This window comes from Suncus etruscus, chromosome 6 (genome assembly GCF_024139225.1).
Source record: "Suncus etruscus isolate mSunEtr1 chromosome 6, mSunEtr1.pri.cur, whole genome shotgun sequence".
NCBI lineage: Eukaryota > Metazoa > Chordata > Mammalia > Eulipotyphla > Soricidae > Suncus > Suncus etruscus.
The window spans coordinates 11,378,319-11,403,229 of NC_064853.1; the positions used below are offsets into that span (position 1 = coordinate 11,378,319).

The 24,911-nt window shown below is 39.7% G+C and overlaps 1 protein-coding gene across 1 annotated transcript in view; it reads left to right on the forward strand.

Annotated features, from left to right (window-relative positions):
- The window catches only part of C6H1orf141 (chromosome 6 C1orf141 homolog), a 40,197-nt gene that overhangs the window by 13,012 nt on the left and 2,274 nt on the right, over window positions 1-24,911 (forward strand). The window contains exons 4-8 of the mRNA XM_049775453.1: window positions 153-222; window positions 2,092-2,275; window positions 5,010-5,576; window positions 18,830-18,949; window positions 20,181-20,243. Coding sequence (XP_049631410.1) covers window positions 153-222; window positions 2,092-2,275; window positions 5,010-5,576; window positions 18,830-18,949; window positions 20,181-20,243 — 1,004 coding nt within the window. The remainder of the gene's footprint in view (window positions 1-152; window positions 223-2,091; window positions 2,276-5,009; window positions 5,577-18,829; window positions 18,950-20,180; window positions 20,244-24,911) is intronic.

A 24,911-nucleotide genomic window follows, 5' to 3' on the forward strand; every position in this document is an offset into this window, starting at 1 on the left:
GGAGTCCCTCATATCCCACAAAACAGTTTTGACTGAGTTGCTGCTGCAGATCCAACAATATAAAAGGAACTTCACATGTCAAAAATATTTTATGTATTTATGCCTTTTGTGAAATTATTTCATATACTTGTGTAAATGTTTTATCATTTCAGCTCAACCTAAAAAAATAACAGGTGAAACGCCTGATTTGAATGATGATTCAGAAGATTCCTTAAACGAAAGGTAAATTACTCTTAAATTTGTAATAATTCATCCTGTTCAGGGACCAGAGAGATAGTCCAGTAAGCAGGACAATTGCTTTGCATAGAGTCAGTCTGAGTTCAATTCCAATTTGGTCTCCTGAGCCACCAGGAATGATCCCTGAAGATTGAACTAGAAGTAAGCTCTGAATACTAGTGGATGTGGCCTCCAAACAAACAAAATTTTCATCCTATACAATGATTTTTCTCATATAAAGACTTCTGTCATCTGTATTCCATTAAGTAAGTTTAATTGGGTTTATGAGCCTTTAGACCCATCCTCCTACTGGATTGATCCAAACTGCTCAGCAGGTCAGCATGACTCCACCCTCCCTCTACTACAAGTGCAAGGCCAGATGGAGAAATAGACATAGAAAAAGGAAAATAGAACCTAATGATTTTGTGCAGGAGTGGTGCACATTCCATTCTCATATGGCACATATGTGAAAATGTAGCTGCTTTATTTTTCTGTAAAGATTTGTTTATTTATTTTTATTTTTTGGCCACACCCAGTGACACTCAGGGGTTAGTCCTGGTTCTGCATTCAGAAATCACTCCTGGCAGGCTAGAGGGACCAAATGGGATACAGAGGATCAAACCCAGATCAGCAGCGTACAAGGCAAATGCCCTGCTATCACTCCAGCCCCAATTTTACTGTAAAGTTTTGACTTTCATAATGAGATTCGCAGTCTCTGCATGAAAAAAATTGTGTAACTCCAGTGGACATTCCACTTGGCTTGGATGAGCCAGAACACAGCTGCTGTAGTTTTAACCCCACCCTTCGGGTACAGTCTGAGATGATGTTTAGTACTGATGTGAGGCAAAGGTTCTTAGTCAATGACCTCAAACTCATTCCTGGATGCTCTCTGCTTCTGGTAATGTGGCTCAGAACTAATTTAGAATTTATTATCTCTGAATATGGATGGGGTCCACATTGAACCATTGTGGTATGGTTCACACCACATTGGTATGGTTGAACCTTCCAAGTCCTTGCTATGTCCTTCTCCCACCACCCCATTGCCAAATCTTTACTAGGAGGTACCTACCCCTAATTTGGGAAGCCTAAACTCAGAGTCCCAGCCAAGTCTGGACAGAGAGCTCTGTTATAAAAACATCTCTCCTCTCTGCTGACCACATCACTTAATCCTCCTCACCAAGCTGGACAATTTATATTGACAAGAAGCTACTCTGCAAAGAACATTTCTCCCAGAGTCTCAGCAAAGAATACAGCAAATATCTTTCACCTTTAATGATTTCCACAACCGGTATATTCCACATACTCTACATTTAGACAAGAATATATTGATAGGGGCCAGAGCAATTGCACAGCAGGGAGGGCATTTGCCTTGTATGCAGCTAACCCAGATTCAATCCTTATCATCCCATATGGTTCTCCTATCCTGTCAGGAATGATGTCTGAGCTCAGAGCCAAGAGAAACTCATGAGCACCACCAATTGTGGCCCCCAAACCAAAACCAACCAACCAATCAAAAAAGAGTCTAGACATGCATGCACAAATAAAATACAAGATAATATATATACTATTTACATATATAATGTGATATATAATATTATAATGTATTATATAGGACATATATATATATATTATTGCTCCCATCCAGTCAAAAACCAAGAGGCACTCATATTACTGTCTTTCTTTCACCCCTACCTTTTCTACTCCCTTCACCATACTTCCCCAAAACAAGTAGGAAACAATGGATTTTTTGCCAGGTTGAAAGGTTATGACAGAGAGTTTTCAGGGTGACCAGAGCAGCAACTTTGAGGGATGAGAAAGCAGAAGGGAAGAGTCCTACAAACAAACATTCCTACTAAACTCATATTTACTTTTTAGGAGTACACTTCTTCCCCAGATGATCGATCTCAGTACCAAGGAAAATGAATCTATTCCAAATGATCAAATATGTAGGTGTACAGCAAGAGAGAAAACCCCGCTGACTTTGAGCATGGAAAATGAGCTGCAAAAGCTTAATTGCAAGATAATCTCCGTGGGTTCAGCCAAGTCAGAAAGCATTGTGGTAAGAGCATCCGTAATGTCTTAGCATTGTCTTAACACTTCCTGCAGGGCTCTTGTATTCACGGGACAGAAGCTTTGATATTCCTAACTTCCTGGTTTCACATTTTGATTTTTAAAGCTCTTTCTGGAAGTGTCACCCAGAAACAAGGAATTCCTAAATCACAGATCAAAGTATTATATTTTTCCTCCAAAAGAAAAGTTGGTCAAATTTTCTTGGCTAACAATATATATAATATAAATATTTAAATTATAAAATTTATAAATATAAATATTTATAATTATATTTATATTTAATATATTCTTTATATTATATATAAAGTAAAAGATGGTATTTGTTGGGAGCAGGAGCAATAGTATAGCAGATCAGGTGCTTGCCTTGCATGTGGACAACTTTGGTTTTATCCTTAGTACCCCCATATTGACCCCTGAACCCACCAGGAGTGATCATTGAGCATAGAGCCAGGACTAGGTTTAAAGTACCACCAGATATGGACCTGCCCCCCCAATTCAAATCATAAACAGAAACATTGTATTTGAGTGTGCTAGGGCTTAGGCCTGGCTCTGTGCCAGGAAACCAGGATCGAACCAGGGATCAAACCAGGAATGGTACATGCATATGCAAGGCAAGAACCTTACCCACCGAACTACTCCTTCAACCTCAAATAGTATTTAAATTGATTTTTCATATGAGGCAACATAATCAACACTACACCCTCAACCAGAATGTCTGCTTCCCTCCATCTCTTTCTCAGGTCTGCCATTTCCCTGCTAGCCCCTGGACTCCTGCTATGGTAAATTCATTTTTACAGACCAGCTTGCATTTGCCCATTTATTATTCCTGTACTGTTCTTTCAACACCACACATATGAGAGAGATTATTTTAAACGGTTATTGGGTTGTGTTTTCCTAACCATTCATCTTAGCTATTAGAATGAAAAAACAGGTTGACTCAAAGTTATTTGGTAGCTCATGGTTTTGTAAGGAGCCTAGAAATATTCTGGCTAGAAAGTCAACTTAGCTTGAGTTCCTTACCTGTCTCACTAGCCAGCTCCAGTGGAGACACGGGCTGTAGTTACATATGATCACTAATATATATGCCACCACTGCCCATAACAAACAACATGTATGGGGCTGAAGAGATAGCATGGAGGTAAGGCATTTGCCTTGCATGCAGAAGGACAGTGGTTGCAATCCCGGCATCCCATATGGTCCACCGAGCCTATCAGGAGCGATTTCTGAGCATAGAGCCAGGAGTAACCCCTGAGAGCTGCCAGGTGTGACCCAAAAACCAAAACAATAAAACATATTCTGAGCCAGAGAGATTGTTCAGGGTGTGATTGAGGCATTTTCCTTGTACATGGCAGACCCCAATTTGGTTCTGTGAGCTCTGTATAGTCTTGCAAGCACTACCAGGAATATTTCCTGAGTACAGAGCCCTGAGCACTGTTGGATATGGCTCCAAAATCAATAATATACTTTTCAGTGCAAGAAAAAAAATACATAGTTCTGTTATTTTCATTTCTTATTTCATCAGTGGTCTTTTTAAAAAAAAAGCATTAATCATTGACTTAAATATGAAACTTCATTTCTTATTTTATCAGATGTCTTTTAAAAAAACATTAATTATTGACTTAGAATATGAAACTAAGCACTGATGGTATTCACAATTGACCAACTTCATTGAAATTCATCTTTCTTGCCTTTTATTAGAAAGGTGAGGAGTTTAGTGAATGACTCAGAGACACAGATGTTGATGCTCTCTGATAAGAAATTCTGTGTTTAAATCAACAAGTTACTTAGATCATTTTATTTCAGAAGTATTACTTGAGAGCACTTATGTGGTGTTGTAGTAACTGCTGGGAATAATAATCAATACAGTCATGTATTGGATAGAGGTTTTAAAAGGCTGGTGCACATGCTTTACATGATCCAGGTTCAATTCCTGGCACATATTGTTCCCTGAGCAACATATGGGGGGGGTGCAAGAATGCCATCAACCCACTCCGCCAGCCCTGAGCCACATGTAACCTCCATATAAGACTAGGTGTAGCTCTAAAATTTAAAAAATAAATAAAGATAATTAGAAAGATATTCTTTTACATCTTTACAGAGTTGTCCAGACTTTGTCATTTCAGCCCATAGCCAGTGATACATGTTATGATTTTTGGTTCCATCCATTTTTAGTACTCATCATACTTTGAATATGGACACCTAAGAGATGTCAGAACAATATTTGCTTTGCCAGTAATAATAGCTTCACCATTTCATAAATAGATGTAATTCTCTATATCCCACTTTTTTTCAAAGAAGATTTTACAAAGACAAAAAGTTCTGATCTAACCACTAAAATCTCAATAGACTATTAACAGAAGGGAAAGTGTGGTATATGAATATATCTTTTTGTGTGTGTGTTTGAAAGCAATGATTATTCTTGGTAAAAGTTCTGTGCAGCTATTTCTGTTATGATATTTAACATTTTAGTTTCATGTAAAAAAAAAATACATAGAAGGGGCCAGAGTGATGGTCCGGGGTAGCTCATTTACTTTGCACAAGGATGACCGAAGTTTGATCCCTGGCATCCCATATGGTCCCCTGAGCCTACCAGCTCCTGAATGCAGAGCCAGGAATAACCTCTGCGCAAATCTGAGTGTGCCCCCTAAAACAACAAAAATACATATAACTTTATGACCTCAGTAGAGTGAAGATAATCAAGTATGACTTTCTTTCATCCACAGGAGCAGCATGCATCAAAACCCATAATTTATCACGACATTGAATTTGTAAAAGAATTGATTTTGACCCAAAATGGGCAATTTTCCCAACCTCTGGGAAGTAGAAATATTTACCCATGCAAAAGAGTAAATGTTGCTTTAGGGAGACATCATGAAATTTCTGAACCTTTTGTTAAGGATCAATCTGTTACTCCTATTTCCAAAAAAACTAGACCTACAACATGGAAAAATGATAGAGACCGAGAATCTCTGGACATGAGCAGTATGACTATAGTGGACAAACAAAGCCAGGCACTTAGTGATGAGACACCAGAAAAAGTATTTCAGGAAAAAATGCACAATTTCTCCCAAAGTCTTTTTGACTTAAACAAAAAATATGTGGGTTCCCACTATCAAACCATTCTTCTAGCAACTAGTGCTAAAACTGGCAAATTTGAAAGAATGTTTTCTGCAGAGAAACTAGTAAGAATGCACAAATTCAGTGCACCACCTACTCCATATTACTCTAATCCAATAAAGAGAACACTGCAAGTACATTTTGTAAGTACTATAACGCCATTGGATGACTTGGTAAGCCTGCCAGATGAACATCAAACCAATACCTTATAAAATAATATTGCTAGAAAAATAAATAAAAATAAAATAATGTTGCTTCGGTAGCATCTTTTGGAAAAGCAAGAAAAACATGACAAAGTTCCACAAAAAAATTTAATTCAAGTAGGAATGTTCTAATGGATAACATAAGAAAGAAAGGTATAGAAATGGGAGTTACAAATCAAAATGGTCTGTTCAAGAAACTAAAACAGCATTTTTTTTTAAAATAAGAGAAAAAAATTTAAGAAATACTAATCAGCAAGAGGAACTAATTCATGAATTTCTATGGTCTCAGCAGCAATCCTGCTGTAAATGTGATTCGGGTCAAGTATGCCATTGGCTAAACTCTAGAAATTTGCTCTCGGACATCACTTCATACCTGTAATCTTGCTCCATAGTTAAATAGCAAACAAAACAAATGAACCATTAGCCTGATGAATTTGAAATTACATATCAGCATTTTGGATCATTGCTGGAAAATAGCATGGCATTAGCAACTTGTGCAATTAAAATGGCTTTCCAAAATTCCCCAAAAATGTGTGAGTGAATATTGAAATATCATTATTCTGCAATACTTTTTTCAAAATATATCTTGGATGTCAAGAAAACTTAAAAGGTCCTACCCTTAATAAGTTAGACAACTTTGATCCTAGAGTATCGAACATTTTACCTATATATTACATTACTATTTTACTTTTTCTCATTAACTTCCCATTGACTCAATCAGTAGGAAGGCAAAACTCCATTTAGAAAATGAGTTGCATTTTAAACTCTCATGCATAATTCATGTATCTATACACTTAAAATATGAGCTGTTAGAACTTGAAGAAAAAGAGGTTTCATTAGCAGCAGTGAGTTTTGGAACGCTTCCCAAGGTGAGGCGGTTGCCTTGTGCTCACTGCTGTTTCCCCTCAGAAGGGAGCTTTTTCTGATTTTCCTGCATGACGTCAATGCTAAGCAGGGCCATCTCTTTGCCAGCAGGTAGGTTCAGGCCTTGTTTCTCAAGTGGATGGGCAAGGAGATGAGAAGAAAGGAGAAAAGACTGTAATGAAGGACTAGAAAGAGAAAAAGGCTTCCAGATTAGGTTGGGGTAGGGGGCTGAGGGAGGGCAGAGATGTAGGGGTAGTTCAAGGCATCCTGGGGTTGAATTTTCTTCTGGCTACTGATTTGGAAGGAGAACCAGTAATAGCAGCTCAAACTTCTAGACTCATCCTCCCTTTTCCCCATCAAACAAATATTGAGCCCCATTAGTGGGGGAAGCAAAGGGGATTCTCCAAAGCCATTCCCAGTGACTGACACTTAGCCAACCCAGTTCAGTGCTAGGATAATAATACATTGTTGTTATTACTATTGTTATTTTTATTAGTCAGTGCTAAAATAACAATTCCTTAGTAGGGGCTTAAAAGAGAATCAATCAAAGGCCTGGAGAGCATGCTCTGCACTTACTATTCCTAGAGGAGAGTCCCCAACACTACATGGTTCCCCCATCACTGGACCTCAGAACTGAAAATGCTACCAGACTTAGTATCTCCAAGAGTGTTCTCCCCATCCCAGGCTGACTAAGCTGTTTAAAAAAACAAAAGAAACAAACAAACCCCAACAGTATAACAAAATAAAACACATGGGTTTTGGTTTGGTTTGGGTCACATCCTGCAATGCTCAGAAGTTACTCCTGGGGCCCGGAGAGATAGCACAGCGGCATTTGCCTTGCAAGCAGCCGATCCAGGACCAAAGGTGGTTGGTTCGAATCCTGGTGTCCCATAGGGTCCCCCGTGCCTGCCAGGAGCTATTTCTGAGCAGACAGCCAGGAGTAACCCCTGAGCACCGCTGGGTGTGACCCAAAAACCAAAAACCAAAAAAAAAAGAAGAAGAAGTTACTCCTAGCTCTACACTCAGGAATTACTCCTGTTAGGTTCAGGGGACCATATGGAATGCCGGGAATCATACAAGGTGAACAACTGATAGTTGTTCTATGACTCTAACCCCAAGAAACTCATGTGTTTTAAGATCAATAGTACAGTGGATGAGGAGTTTACTTTACATGCATACAGCTGACCTGGGTTTGATTCCCCAGCATCCCAAATGGTCCCAGAGCCAACCAGGAGTAGTTTTTGAGTGCAGACAGAGGAGTAATCCCTGAGCAATGTGTATATATATATAATGCATATGTTTATATGCATGTATATATACACAACCCTAAAAAAACCACATAGTATCTTATTATAGTATTAGCTTTAGAATAGTGGCAGGCTAGGGATATAGATAAAAGGAACAAAGGATGCAGGTCTTTCACTTTGGAGACTTCACAGTATGATCCTGTACCCATCTGCTTCCCTGTTTTGCATGTAGTAGCCTCAGGCATAATCCCTGGCAAGGCTGAGACCACTGAGAATCAAACTGGAGACACCCCAAGTGCTGGTGGGTCTGGCACTCTCCCCAAACAAAGACAAAAACAAAAGTTTCCATTCAACTCTCACATTTTACTCTTGCTCTTAAGGGTAAGTCAACCCATCTCAGAGGCACACAGTGCAGTGGGGATATTTTACTGTGTTCCCAAAACTAGCCAGATCCTTGGGATTTGTGAACAAGGTCTCTGGCTCTTCTGGGTTCATAAACACACACACACACACACACACACACACACACACACACACACACACACACACACACACACGACCAAAGAAAAATCATTAAACCTAGGAGAAAATGGACAAATTCTGGAATTTTCCATCAGGCCCCCCAGCAGAAGTGGTGGGCACATGCATCTCTAGCCCCAGAGCACAGTGAGTTACATCATTACTCCCCTTCGCCTAGAAGGACTGTGGCCACAGATACTGTTCAAGCTTCCTTCAGGCAAGCAGGAAGTGCAGATAACCCTTTCCAGTAGTAACTAGTGAGGCAGGATGGAACAGGATGGAACAGACAGCTCATTCATGCCATCTGATAATGACTAAGAAACCAGGAGAATCATCAGAGATTTTGCCCAGGGTTGGGCAGAATAAGCAGGCAGGGTAATTTGGTTGAGTGAGTAGTGAAGAAACTAGAGTTGGGGAAATAAAATAAAATAGTTATCTCTACAAATAACCAAAAGGCACATGAAAAATTCTCATTTCCTCAGGGAAATGCAAATCAAAACAATAATGAGATTTCATTCCACCACAGAGAATAGCACACATCAAAAAGAACAAGAACAATCAGTGCTAGAGTAGATGAGGGAAAAGAAACTCATTCACTTTTGATGAGAATATAATTTCAACTAGCCCAGATATTTTGGAAAGCATCATGGACATTCCTTAAAAAAACAAACAAGCAAATAAACAAATAAAACCTAGAAATTGAGTTTCCATTTGACCCAGAAATTCCACTTCTTAGAATATACCCCAAAGGTCCATGTTTCTTGCAGTATTATCCACAATAGCAAAAATCTGGAAACAACCCATGTGTCTATTAACAGATGAGTCGATAAAGAAACTATGGCACATGTATACAATGGAATAATATTCTGCCATAAAATATAAAGTCATGCAAATTACTACTCCATGGAGGGACCTGCAGTCTTGTGCCAAGTGAAGTTTGTCTGAAAGAGGTAGACAGAATGATCTCTCATATGCCGGATATATAGAAACATAATGGTAAAATAATGAATATTCAAAAACAATGGAAACATAAAACATAAGAAATGGTACTCAATAGGACACATGTCCCATGAGGGGAAAAGGGGTAAGGGAAAAGGGGCTGGGAAACTTCTGTGGTGGAGGAAAGCATTCAACCAGGAGGTGGTGCTGAAAGGTAGCAAAGAGTTATGTATGAAACACTAATAGCGGCAGTACTGTAAACCAGTTTTAAAAAATTACATATGGGGCCCGGAGAGATAGCATGGAGGTAAGGCATTTGCCTTGCATGCAGAAGGACGATGGTTCAAATCCCGGCATCCCACGTGGTTCCCCGAGTTTGCCAGGAGCGATTTCTGAGCATAGAGCCGGGAGTAACCCTTGAGTGCTGCCGGGTGTGACCCAAAAACAAACAAACAAAAAAGAAACAAAAACAAAACAAAACAAAACAAAAGAATAATCTAGTTGATGGAATGAGACAGCCAGCTGTTAATTCAATAGAAAACATAAGACTTCCAGATTTAAGGAAAAATGAGACTCATTTAAAACATGAAAGTATTGACATTGAGTATGTCAGCAAACATTTCAATAGGTTTGATGCTCCCTTTGAAAGATGCAGACTCTGGGGTTGGGGAGAGGAATCAGGAGTCAGAGATTCCTGTCCTGAATGCACAAAACAGGAACTTCTCCCCTCCCCATCAGCACTGCCAGAGGTCCCTGGGGGTCCCCCAGTACAGCTGGGTCTAAGCAGTGTTCTAAGCCTTTTCAGAACATTGAACAGTTAGTCCTGACTAGTTGTGTAAGGGCAAGAATGCACTTCCCACCCCCATTCTCCTTAGTACTGCTTGGAAAAACAAAACAGAACAAAGAGAAACCCCAAGCAAGCAAACAAACAAACAAACAAAACAGGCAGGCAGACTCTCAGAATAAGTTGAAAGAAATAACAATGAAAGTTAAAGCTATGAAGCATAAAAATAAAAAAACTTGGGCTGGAGAAACAGTATGGTAGGGTCAGTAAGGTGCTTGCTTTGCATGTGGCTAACCCAAATTTGATCCCCAGAACCCCACAGAGTCCTCCAAGCCCCTACAGGAATGATCGCTGAATGCAGAAACCAGTAAGCCCTGAGCACAGCCAGATGTGACCCAAAATCTGATAAGAAAGTCAGGAAGGAGATAGACCAGTGAAACAAAGAAATCAGAATAGCATTACTAATGTTATAGTTATAATTCTATATAACATAATATTATAGTTATAATATTATTATAATAGTAATCTAAAAGTTGGGGTTAGAAACAATATCTGAGACCTTAGGCCTGTGAAGATAAAAGCTCAATACAGAAAAATGATATTTCTCTTTTGGTGCAATGTTTTGTACCAAACATGAAAGTGATAAGGTACATGAAGCAAAGCAACTGGAAAGCCCAGGAAAAGGTAAGTAAAAAATAACATTATAATGAAAGATCTTACGTCAGAGTGAAGCAACTAGAATATAAATATAGCATTATATAGTTAATAATGATGTTTATGAACATCAACCTCAATTTATTTGAGACAGGCCATTCTGAGATTTCTCTTTAGAAAATTATGTCTTAAGCCCCATACAATATCTAATATTTTTTAAAATATAGAGACATTATAAATACTACAATGATATTAGGAACAAAAATAAAACTAAGGGTGGCACACATGCTTTGCAGATAGAGCCCTAGATTTAATCCTAGGCATTACATGGTTCTCTAAGCAAAGCTGGAAGTAAACCCTCAGCAATGAGCTGGGAGTAGCTCTAAAGCACTGTTGGTTATGGTCTTAAACTTCAAAATAAACATAAAACAAAATCCAAATACAGGAACTTTTAAAAACTATTTAATAAAGAAGAAGAAATTAAAATTGAAGTTATAAAGTAGAAAATAATGAAAAAGAAACATTTGATTCTAAAACGGGACAATAGTAAAAGCTTGTTCAAAAGAAAATATATGGTTTTAATTTTTCTTATTTTATTTCTCTCATTCCTTTTCTCATGAAAAAAAGAAGAACATTTAGTGAAAAATCTCAAGATTCACATCTTGGGAAAATTGGAAAAGCATAAAATAAACCAAAAGAAATGAATAATACAGTCCCAGAAGATGGCTCAAGGGCTGAAAAGTTTTGCCAGATGCTCTAATGTCCTGAGTTTTTACCCGAGAGAGAGACAGACATACAGACAGGCAAGGACAGATAGAGACAGAGAAGATAGAGGGAGACAGAGACAGAGACAGAGACACAGACTGACAGAGATAGTGCACCAAGGTGATCTTGACATTCCCATGTTCTGGAATTTCCAGTTAGGATGAGGATAAGCCATGGATAGAAATTTAATACAGATGAGCACTAGAAATGCTTAAGTAGGGCCCGGAGAGATAGCACAGCGGCGTTTGCCTTGCAAGCAGCCGATCCAGGACCAAAGGTGGTTGGTTCAAATCCCGGTGTCCCATATGGTACCCCGTGCCTGCCAGGAGCTATTTCTGAGCAGACAGCCAGGAGTAACCCCTGAGCACCGCCGGGTGTGGCCCCAAAACCAAAAAAAATAAAAAATAAAAAAAAATTTAAAAAAAAGCTTAAGTAGAACATGAAATAATCTGCCAACAATGCCTTATTAAAGTATTACTTTCAATAATGCCGTAAATTTAATTGATGGTCATTCAGAAGTCTTTGAGGAGGAGGGCTGGAGAGATAAAATAGTACAGCAGGGAAGGCACTTGCCTTGCATGTAGCCTACCTGAGTTTGAACTCTCACACTCCTGGAGTGATTATGACCCAGAGCAAGGAGTCTAGCCTGGAAGAAGAAATTTTCTTATATCCACCCTTAATCTTGCAAAACATGCTTTGAAAAGTTACTCTTCGAAGGTCAAAGCAATAGTATAATGGGCAGAGTGCTTTGACCTGCAACATAAAACATTCCAGCATCACACTCTTCACTGCTCTGTCCTCTTCCCTCCCCACTGTCCCTCTGCTAGCACCCCCCTTTGTCCTCTACCATCCCTGCCTGTGGGTGGCCTTGCTACTGGAGACAGGTTCTTAGTTTCTCTTCCCTTTGCCATTTGTTATTCCCTTCTTATGTTTCTTTCTACTCTGTATATGAGAGAGACCATCTTTGCATATGAGAGAGTCTGTTCTTCACTCTTTGATTAATTTCACTCAGCATAATATTCACCTGATCCACCATGTGAAAGGAAAATGTTTAATATCAATACATTTAACATTTTGTTTCTGCAATTATTATGACCTACTTTAGATCAACTGTGCTCACTACTAGAATGTGTTAGTTTTCCAAATATACTGGCAAACTACTTTCAAGCCTGATTGAAGGTAAAGGAACAAAAATCCATAAGTCTGTAAATGTGACGAGAAAAACAGGAGAGTCAAAGAGCCATACAAAATATTAAATTTAACTTTTTAATCACACATTTGAAAAAAATCTAGAGAGAAAGAGGTAGCTTCCACCCAAAAAGAAAATAGTTGAAGTTGACCCCAGGAATAAAAATGTTTAATAGATCTGTGGGCCTCAGGAACCATATGTGATCCTAGGGATTGAACCATGTGAAAAGCAAGTGCCTTACATGTGTGCCACTGTTATCTCCACTGATCTGACCAGTCCTGTCCAGTCAGGGCTCTAGGATTCTTATCAGAACAAAAATAGTCCTTCCTGACTCAACACAAAGCCAAAAGAATAAAACAAAGTGGATTCTCCCAGAGAGCTGTTGTCATATCCTCTAAACATAAAGTTAAGAACTAAGCTTAAAAGGCAATGGAAGTTGTGGTACATATACATAATGAATACTATGCAATTCTGGGAATGAAATTGTGCTAAGTAAAGATACAGAATGATCTCACTCTTCTGTGGAACTTCACAATAGGGGCCATTATATGCATGCATTGCATTATATGTGGCTGTCATGGGTCCCATTCCCAGCATCCTTTATGGTCCCCTGAACCCTTATAGAGTGCTCCCTGAACACAGATCCAGGAATAAGCTCAGATCACAGCCAAATGTGGCCCCAAAACACAAACAAAATACAGGCAAGATAGGAACAAAGGCCCAAAGTAATACAACTTAATTGGAGAACAGATCCACACAACTGAGTTGGTCAGAGGGGACTTAAAGGGAGACTCAGATGGCTACACTAGTGAGAGGTGTGCAGGAAGAGAGCACACCCAGTAGTGCACAGGGATTACTCTAAGGCAAGCTCTGCACTCAGGAATCATTCCTGGAGGTGTTTGGGGGAACCACTTGGGATGCTGGGGATTGAACCCATGTCAGCTGCATGCAAGGCAAGTGCTCTTCCCTCTCTGCTATCATTATGACCCCATTAACAGCCTTGGTCAAAAGACAAACATGGGGCCACAAGGGTAGTACAGAGAGTAGGGTGTTCATCTAGCACATAGCCCAACCAGGGTTTGATTCCAGGCACCCCATATGTCTCCGCAACCCTGCCAAGAGTGATTTCTAAGTACAAAGCCAGGAGTAATCCTGGAGTACCAGCAAGTGTAGCCAAAAACAATAATTAAATACATTTAATAAGTAAGGTAAGGACTGGAATGATAGTACAGTGAGGTGGGCAATTGCCTTGCATGTGACTAACCTGAGTTTGATTCATAGTTCTATATGGTCTCTCATGCCCCACCAGGACTTGAGCACTGCTGGGTATAGTTCAAAACCAAATGTCCCCCACAAAAATGTGAGGGAAAAATATTCAATTACTATGCTCCTCTGTCTTCCTGTGGAGAGGGGTTTGAGGTATTGAGATATTGAGGTATTTGAGGTTTCCCTCAAATTGGTTTCCCTCCCTCCCTATCCATCACTTTCCCTATTCTGGAAAGGAGTGAGAGTCCTGAGCAGGATAGCTAGGAAGGGCTGAGATCCCAAAGAGGCCCAGAGAGACCTCTTTCCCAAGGTCATTTTAGTAGGTAGGTGGATTATTTTAAGTTGCAGTCAGCTGAGGCCCTGTAGGAGAAAGAGGAGGAGGAGGAGGAGGAGGAGGAGGAGGAGGAAAAGGAGGAGGAGAAGGCAGAGAAGGAGAATAGGAGAAGAAAGGAGGAGGAGAAGGAAGAAGAGGAGGAGGAGGAGGAGGTAGAGGAGAAAGAAAGGAAGGAAGGAAGGAAGGAAGGAAGGAAGGAAAAAGAAAGAAAGAAGAAAGACAGAAGAAAGAAAGAAAAAAAAAGAAAGAAGAGAAAAAGACAGAAGAAAGAAAAGAAAAAAAGAAAGGAGAAAAAAGACAGAAGAAAGAAAGAAAAAAGAAGAAAGACAGAAGAAAGAAGGAAAGAAAGAAAGAAAGAAAGAAAGAAGGAAGAAAGAAAGAAAGAAAGAAAGAAAGAAAGAAAGAAAGAAAGAAAGAAAGAAAGAAGAAAGAAAAGAAAGAAAGAAAGAAAGAAAGAAAAGAAAGAAAGAAAGAAAGAAAGAAAGAAAGAAAGAAAGAAAGAAAGAAAGAAGGAAGGAAGGAGGAAGGAAGGAAGGAAGGAAGGAAGGAGAAAGAAAGAAAGAAAGAAAGGAAGGAAGGAAGGAAGGAAGGAAGGAAGGAAGGAAGAAAGGAAGAAAGAAAGAGAAAGAGAGAAAGAAAGAAGAAAGAAGAAAAACTTAAACACCATTGCATCATTAGAACAATGGGGAGGATGACCTAGATTTAGGGTACTAAATAAGCTCCCATAGGAGACTAAATGTGAACAACCCACCAAGCAAACTCCTTCCTCTCTCCCTAAAACTCCAGGCCCTGTTTCAATCCATAGTTCAGTATTAAAAGTATCGCATAGACCATGGATCCTCAAACTTTTTTTTTTTTTGGTTTTTGGGCCACACCCGTTTGACGCTCAGGGTTTACTCCTGGCTATGTGCTCATAAATCGCCCCTGGCTTGGGGGGACCATATGGGACGCCGGGGGATCGAACCGCGGTCCGTTCCGTTCCTTGGCTAGCGCTTGTAAGGCAGACACCTTACCTCTAGCGCCACCTTCCCGGCCCCATGGATCCTCAAACTTTTTAAACAGGAATCCAGTTCATTGATCCTCAGACTGTTGGAGGGCTGGACCATAGATGAAAAAAGAAACTATAAACAAATTCCTAAGCACAATGCGCATATCTTATTTTGAAGTAAGAAAATAATGGGAGCAATACAATATTTAAAATAAAGAACAAGTAAAGTTAAATAAAATAAATGACCAGTATTTCAATGGGAAATATGGGTCTGCTTTTGGCAGGCTGGTCATAGTTTGAGGATTCCTGGCCAAGACTAAGATGAGGAGTGGAGAGACAGAGAGAAGGAGGGGAGTCAGAAGCAGTGCACATCCCACACATTAGCACTGCAGGCCTGGAAGGAGTTTGCAGCTAAGCAGGACAGGCAGCAGCAGCAAAAACACCTGGCAGGCTGCATAAATGTCTTCAGTGGACTGCACGTGGTCTGTAGGCCATAGTTTGGGGACCCCTGGCTTAGACCGTCTCTTACAATGGGATTTTTCCTCCATGCAGATATTATATGTGTGTATCAATTCTAAATTTGTTATTTTCTCTTACTAATCTGATGGGATATTTTTGTTTTCTTGTTTGCTTTGATTTGGGGGACCATGCCTAGGGACTACTCCTAGCTATGTGCTCAGGAGTGATCCCTGGTGGTGCTCAGGCAATATATGTGGTGTGGGGGAGATTTGAACTAGGGCCAGCTACTAGCAAAGAACTTGTAAAGCAAGTTCACCAGCCCCCGTACAATCCTGCCAGTTCTCACCTGTTTCCTGTTAATTTGAATCCAGAAAGAACCCAAGAGAACAAGGCACAATTTCCTCTCTGCTCTGACAATATTTTTTGGTTAGCCCAAGCTGCTTGATTGAAGGAAAAATCTGTTAAACTATAAGCACTAGGGAACTGATATTTCCCCTTTCATCCATTTTTGTAAGGAGCAGCAATATATGGGAAAGGCTCTTGTGTTCTGCAGGCCCAAAGGTCCCACTGGCAGTCCAGTCCTACCCCAGGAAATGAGGAGGCCCTGAATAAGTTCATATTCTAATTTCATGGCTTCTTCTTCTGCTGCTGCTTTTTTGGTTGGTTGTTTTGTTTCTGGGTTACACCAGGTGACGTTCAGGAGTTACTCCTGACTCTGCGCTCAGAATTCGCCCCTGGCAGGCTCAGGGGACCAGATGGGATATCGGGAATCAAACCAACATCAGTCCTGGGTCAGCCTCATGCATGACAAAGACCCTACTGCTGTGCTATCTCTCCAGCCCCTAATTTATAAACTGCTCATACTGTGTGCCATAACCATCAACTCACTCAGTGCATCCCTCTCAACTGCCTCCAAATATGGGTGGGGCAGGTGGTTTTTTAAGCTTCCTCAGACATCAACACAGATTTTCCAATGTCTTTTCTCAAAAGGCTTATTGTCAAAGTTGCTAATAATTTCATAGAGTAATTTTTAAGATTAAAGGCCATCGATGCTGCTAAACATAGGCAGTGTTAGTGAGATGGATCTGTGTCTTGCTAATAATCACTGAGTCTCCAGCATTTGCTACCGATTCTCATTGTAAGGGGTGGCAGAGAGGGAACCCCCAATTCAAGATGTCTGCAAGTCATTGGTCAGTTCTTGGTTCCTGGGTGACACTTTTCTGACCCCCCCAAGGTTAGTCATCTAGGCAGTTTCACCCCATTCCATCTCTCACCAATTTCACCACTCCTGTAACATAATGGAAATTCATTGCGGGTTAACTACTCAGAAAAGGTACTCTTTGAGGGCTGGAGCAATAGCACAGTGGGTAGAACATTTGCCTTGCTTATAGCCAATCTGAGTTCAATCCCTGAGCCTGACAGAAGTAATTTCTGAGTGTAGAGCTAGGAGTAACCCCTGAGCACCACAGGGCGTGGTCAAAAAAATCACACACACAAAAAATTAAAAAGAAAAGATGTATTTTGAGTGAGAAATTTAGTTAAATCTCAGATGACATCTTGACTATTTTGACCAAATTATAAGAAATACATCTAGGGGAGATTTTTCTTCCTATGAGAATAAGCAATGATGTCTTTATCAATCTATACCCAAGTATCAACCCACATCGGAGTAGCATATACACATTTACTCATACCAGAAGCCAGTAATCAGAAACTCACATTTTAAAAGAATAGACCAACAGTGTTACTAAAATTGATCCATCTGAGGCCACATGCAATCTCTCACATTTTCTAGAACATTTCTCCTCCAGCTGGGATCCAGTCACAGATTTTGCAGCATCTCATTTTTCACCTGAGGGCAGGAGCTAGGATTAGGGCCAGGTGTCATCTGAGCAGGAAAGTATTTCATTTCTGTTCCCAAAGGGTGGCTCAAAACCAGTCATTATTAAAGCTGAGAGGGGCATTGTACAACGTAAATCCTATTTACTGCCTGTTTCACTCTGAAGAAAAACTTCATTATATATGTTCTCTGCCCAGAAGAGAGGCAGGGCTATGTATTTCTTACCGTTCCGGTCAGGTAACGACCACAAAGGGCCAGTCAGACGAGTAGTGACAATAATAGATTTTCAAGTGGCACTGAGTTGGCCAACATGCCTACTTTGTTTCAGTGAATAGTTAATTTGATCCAAACACCACACTTCTGCATGAAGTAGAATCAAAATTTGGGCTCCCCAGGGACTGGAGCGATAGGGCATTTGCTTTGCATGCGTCTGACCTGGGTTCAATCCCCAGCATCCCATATGGTCCCCTAGCCTGCCAGGAGTGATTTCTGAGTGCAGAGTCAAGAGTAATCCCTGAGCTCAGGTGTGGCCCCCTCCAAAAAAAATTGAGTTTCCTGGATCAGATTCAAACTACCCAGATTTGGTGGTAATAATTAATCACTGATGTCTCTAAAAATAATTGTGTTTCGGGCCTGGAGAGATAGCACAGCGGCATTTGCCTTGCAAGCAGCCGATCCAGGACCAAAGGTTGTTGGTTCGAATCCCGGTGTCCCATATGGTCCCCCGTGCCTGCCAGGAGCTATTTCTGAGCAGACAGCCAGAAGTAACCCCTGAGCACTGCCAGGTGTGGCCCAAAAACCAAAAAAAAAAAAAATTGTGTTTCATTCTGTTGCCTTGCTCCACCATATAGCATCGTTATTGCCATATTCTTGTCCTCATGCCTTTCATTAAATTACTTAGAGGTTTAAAAAATAGATCTTGAGAGGCTGGAGTGATAGCTCAGTGGTAGTACATTTGCTTTGCATGTAGCCTATATTTGACAGACCCAGGTTTGATTCCCAGCACCCCATATGGTCCTCCAAGCTTGCCAGAAGTGATTTCTGAGCACAGAGTCAGGAATAACCCCCAAGGGCTGCCGGGTGCCCCCCCACCAAAGATAGATCTTGAAAATCTGCTAGGCCAAAGCAGTCAATAATATGTTGTAAATTCTATATCTGAACCTTTAACTGCTTGCTTTATGGAGCCATAAAGCTCTAAAGATGTTGATATGGCACATTTCCCCCCAGTTCATATACAACTCTATTCTTGAGATTGGATAACTTGCTATTGTTGCCAATATTGCGGGAAAATTTTCATTCACCAGTTGAATGGGTCCATGCTCAGTCATCCCATTGAACTCCAACTTATCTTCTTAGCTCTTTTGTTGAATTCCAGTTGACATCCTCTTGCCCGTTCCCTTGTGGTTATTCCAAAGTCTCCCAGTTGGCTCAAATTCATGACTGCACCCTGCCCACCAGTCCTGAGAATAGAGTAAAAGCAAAACCAGTCACTGCTGTAAAGCGAGATTGTTTCCTCACATAATCCAAAGAGTTTGCTGAAAAGGTTTCATTGCTGAGTGGGTCTCAGTAACTGTACTGATTATCTCCAATTTCTTTATGAAGGGAGAAATTTTATAAGAGAACCAGTTTAGTGTTGCAAAAAAAAATAATAGAAAATGGAACTGGAGAGGTAGTACAGTAAGTAGGGCACTTGATTTGCACAAGGCCAACCCAGGTTCTATCCCTAGCATCTCATATGGTTCCCTGAACTTGCCAGGAATTATTTCTGAGAACAGAGCCATGAGTAAGCTCTGAACCCCACAAGGGTATAGCCTCTAAACAAAACCAAACAAAACCAAACAAATCAAACTAAGAATAGAAGATAGAGTCTGAGACCAGGACTCTAAAACCAGCTCAACTAATTATTCAAAGATTTTGTAAGAAACTTTCAACCCAGGCTTCCGGTTATATTACCCTTCTGTATAGTAGGTAAGCTTTCAGTGATTCCTGTCCAAAAATTTCCATGGCATTTTCATACTTACACCATTAAGTATCTGCTTTCTTTGGCAGAAGAATACGCCAATTTCTGGAAACATAACAGTGAATAGAAAAGACTTGGTTTCAGCTCTCGTGCATGGAGAAACTTCTACCAGTCTAAGGTTCCACTTCCCTATTGTTTCAGTCTGGAAAGTTCAGGTCTCTGGAAAACAGTCTATGCTTCGAAATTAAATTGCTCTACTTCTAAGCTAACCCAAAGGGAGCTGGCATGGGGAAACCAGTCAGTCCCCTTCCCAGTTATTGTAGCAGAACCAAGGATTCTATGCAATACTTAATACTATAGAATAGGCATCATATGTATCGGATAGAGCGACCATGAAAGTAGATTAAATTTTAGAGAACCTGGGGCTGGAGAGATAGCATGGAGTTAGGGTGTTTGCCTTGCATGCAGAAGGGTGGTGGTTCGAATTCCGGCATTCCATATGGTCCCCGAGCCTGCCGGGAGCAATTTCTGAGAGTAGAGCCAGGAGTAATCCCTGAGCGCTGCTAGGTGTGACCCAAAAAACAAAAAAATATATATATTTTTTAGAGAACCTAAAGTAGCTATTGAAAGTTTCTATGAGTCAGGTATCTGTTAGTTAATGTTTAGTGGTACAAGAATTGGCATTCTTCTGCAGGATTCTGCAAGATTCTTGTACAGTGATTCATGGAATAAGAATCTGCTTTCTTCTTCCACTTTGTCCTCAAAGGAATCTTCCGTCTGTTACAAGGGTGACTGTGAACTCGAGGGGGGTGGAAGAATACCCAATCCTGTGAGGGATCATCAAACACTGCATATTCAATACTAATCTCTGGGTACTTAGAATACCATGCTCTATCAGTGAAACTGAAAGCTTAGATGGGTTAGGTGATAACTGGAGTCTTAGTTTAAAAATTAAGTTTGAAACACAATGGGGCACAGTAGTGCAGAACCACTGTGTGGCTATTTACCTAGTTCTTCAATATATAACTAGAAGAGATAAATAGCTAGGCATAATAGAAACCTCATATTAACTCTGACCCATCGAATAGAAGGACCTTTTTGTGAAAAAAAAAAAAAAAGAATAATCACCCAGAACCTTCCTATCTACCAGTCTCATCTATAGAAGGAAGAGTGTCTCTGGGGTAGAATTGTAGATCTGAGGGCTATCATTATTAAAATTAGGAAAGATGCATGAGGGGTGCTTGTGGTTTTTTTTTTTTAAGGGGTTTGTTTTCATTTGGGCACCATACCTGGAAGCACTCAGAGATCACTCCTGGTTTTGTGTTCAGTAATTATTCCTGATTCTGTTCTCAGTAACTACTTCTGGTTCTGTGCTCAGTAATTACTTCTGACAGTCTCTAGGGACCATATGGGATGCTGGAGATCAAAACTGGGTCAGTCATGTGTAAGGCAAATGCTCTACCTACTGTGCTATCACTTTGGCCCTCCATATTCTCTTTTAAAGGCTGGGTATTCCTATTGCAAAAGACAGAACATGATTATGTTTATAATATATTCAGATGAATCAGGAGATGAATTTGAGGTAAATCTCCTGATTTCTGTTGTGTTTAATGTTGCATATAGAATTTTTTTTTTATAGGAGGGAGTTTATATTTAGGGTCACACCCAGCTGTGTTCAGGATATATTTCTTACTCTCTGTACTCTTTGGTCTCCAGATAGACTATTTCCATTGGAGCAGATAAATCCACAACTCCTAAAATCTAGTCTGCATCTGTTTAAATAGCAAATGCTTTGCTGTGTTTAGTTTATAAGAATCAAGTAGCAACAGGATCTACTTCCTAATACTAGTGCCAATAATCACATTGTCATCTTTCTTAGAGTTCTATCCACTGTCCTTCTAGTTCTAATACAGTCCACAGCCATGTGAGTCATTTTGATGATCCCTTCCAGAGTCAACTTGTTTAACACAGTCATTGAATTAAATGAGGAGACCTGATAAATAGAATGTACTATATAAGAAGTCTCTTTGATGACTACAAAAAGATAGGATCTTTTCTTGGCAAAATATATTACTTCATATGACCAGGAACATTTGGAAAAGCAGGGTTTTTTTTTGGGGGGGGGATGGGAAAAGATAATGATGAAATTCATTTTAGACAAATTGGTGGAGACTGAATTATCCTAGTGAAAATCTTCAGGAAACAAATGATTATACTAATCTGAAATTTGCAACACTTGGGATATAGATTTGGGAAGACTTGACAAAGTGACCAATCATAAATAAAACACAGGATTAGGATAAGATGATTTCTTGAAAATATATGGAATGAAAAGAGAAATCTCACCTGAAAGAAGGTGAGATTGGAGTGATTCGGTAGAAGAGCTCACAAAACAAGACATAATGTCTAGAGAATCAGGAAGAGTTCTAGGTAGTATGGCATTCCAGAGGTCAAGGGAAGAAGGTTCAGAGAAAAAAGGGCAATGCAAATTCTGTACAGCAGAATGGTCAGTGATTGGCTGAGGGCAGGGGGTAGACAGACAGACAGAGAGCACAGCAGAATTACAATGGTTGGGGTGATATGAGGCCTCACTGAGACAAAGTATTCAAGTGCTTGCGGGTCTAGGAGAGATAGTTGTTGACATACTGAGTTTGAAATGTCCTGTTGAGTTCTGATATGATGTCTTATGTGCTGACTGGATTCGTTATCTGTGACCAGATCATGATTTACGGAGACTTCAATTACTTAAAGTTGGTTTTTATTCTTCAGAAGGCTGATAAACAAATCTGATAAGTGAAGAAGATAATGGCACTGTTTATCTTTGTAGAAGAACAAATAAGTCCACGCATTCCTACTGAAGCAGATTGCCTAGTGAAGCACAAATCAAATGCTGAAAAGATGGGTCTAGTCCAGAGGTCTCAAACTCGCGGCCCGCCGTAAACGGCCCTCCGTACATTTTGTGGCCCTGCCCTAGAGGAATCTTTTTTTTGTTTTGTTTTGTTTTAGTTGTTTGGGTCACACTCCCCCAATGTTCAAGGCTTACTACTGACTTTGCACTCAAGGATCACTCCGACTTTGCCTCCTGTGGCCCGTAGGTAAATTGAGTTTGAGAACCCTGCAGGGTACACAGCCATGTATCTCTATTCATCTATATTTACCTCCATATAATTGTTTCACTCTTCCTCATTCTTGGAGTAATAAGGAGATGAGTTAATTAATTTCAACAGTAGTACCAGGCTCGCTTTTAGTAGGTCATTCATTGCAGCCCACCGCTGGCAAATTTGAGACATTAGGAAGAGAGAACCAAGGGAAAGAGAAATGTAGGGGAAAGAAATGAGTCTTGTCACAGAATCAACTTTCCTCAGGGAGGAATCTCTTGACTAAACCAACATTTGGCTATAGAAGTGATTTAATTCCAAGATGTTCATGCCAGTGCTTCCACTGGTAAAATGGTCAATATAAAATGTATCAAGCTACAATGTGGGTATTTCCATATAGATTTGTATTTCAGTGAGAATACTTAAAGTATTTTTCATCTCTTTTTTCTTTGTTAGTTTTGGAGTTACACCAGGCAGCATTGAGGGCTTACTCCTGGCCCTGTTTCTGGGGAACTATTTTTAATCTTCAACAGCTTTTAAAGAGATGCTTTGATCTTTCCATAATTTCATCAAATAACATTACAATGATGCATTTATAATTCCATGATTAAGATCACTGAGGTACAAAATCGATCTGAATCCAAAACACCAAAATCACATAAGACATCTAAATATCTCTAATAAATATCCCATTAACTATCATAGCATTTTTCTGAAGTTCCACAAATCATTATTGTGGTTGAGAAAATTCAGTACAATGCTTGGCCTACAACAATGAGTTTGTTCCTTAATATTTGTTCCTAGATACACATCATGTTATTTCACACGTGATCATTCTGTGTAAAAAAAATAATAGCAGCTGTTTTCAAACCAGTGCTTTTAGGAGGGGGGGGTTACTTTCATTGCATATTACTGCAACTGATTTGCAAATGGTTGTCTGTGGCATTTAATCTTTCTATAGGAGTGACACTATGTATTAAAAACTTTATCAAAAAGGGTTTCAATTCATCTTTTCTTGCCCTTTATTGCTGTATTTTCGCAATGACTGGCTCACAAGCATGCTGGGTTGTGTTGTTTGCCAAAGCTTACATGTCTGGTTCCAAGGGATCATACACTTGGTCACTGGGGATCACTCATTTAGTTTTTGTACTTAGAGTATGTTTTGGTGGTAGGACTTGGCACATGGTACCTGTAAACACTCTGGTTGCAGCACTCACTGGAGATCACACATGACCCCTACACATCTCATTTTTCTGCTCACTTGGGATTGTGGTACAGCTGGCTGTGTGCCAGAGAGTGCCCACTCGACTTTAGCACTGACAGTCCCTTGAGACCATGGGGGAACACTGAGGCTGAACTCATGGTGTCATGTGTGCTGGTAATGCAGGCACTTTAAATCTGGAACTATCCCCCAGCCCCAAGAAAGTTTCATTCTTTCTATAGTGTTGATGGTCATATAAAATTGGTATCATTTCTTTGAATATATCAATGTGTTAATACTAGTAATTAAAGAAAAGATTGTCTTTGATTAAGTTATTCTACTTGTAGAAACTTATGCCTGGACAAAGTTGAATCAACTAAGACCATCAAACCACTTACAACCTAAAGATCCATAGGAAAAGATTACAACACATCTACCTAAAAGCTAATGGAATTTTCTGTAGCTATGAAAGAAAATGAGATCATTTGGACTGGCACAGCAAGGCTTTCAAGGAAAACAGAATAAAAAGAGAAAGGCTGTATGGATGAGAATAATTATTATTGCTGTGTTGTATAGATTAGTACTTATATATACTCGAGAAGTTTATAATGTGCTCTAAGCATTTTACTTTTATCAACTCATTTATTATTTTAGGTGGTGGTAAAACATTGGGCCACACCCAGCAGTGCTCAGGCCTTATTCTTGGTTCTGTGATCAGGAATCATTCCTAACAATACCCAGGAGCCAATGTATTGCTTGGATTCAAACCAAGTACCTCAGTCCCTGTACTATCTCCCAGTCCCTCTTCACTATTAGTTCTCAATATACTCCTGCAAGGTCAGGACTATTATTATTCTCACATTGTATGTAAAGAAACTAAAAAAAAAAAATTCAAATCTTCAAATCAAATGTTCAGAGTCATGAAATGGGTTGAAAACAGTATCTAACTTGTGAATCTTATTTCTAAAATAGAATCATAACATTCCAGTCATGTTAAAATATAGTGAAAATATATCCCTACATGTTTATAGACATATACACAGAAAATGAATCTAAAATGAGCCTCTAAATGGAAAACTGCTACTTTCTTTGAAAGGTATAAGGTGGGAGACAAGTAACATGTAGCAATATAACATGTTTTAGCTTAACATCTCTTAATGGGGGGGCCTGTTTGCTTTTGTTATGCAGAGCATTTATT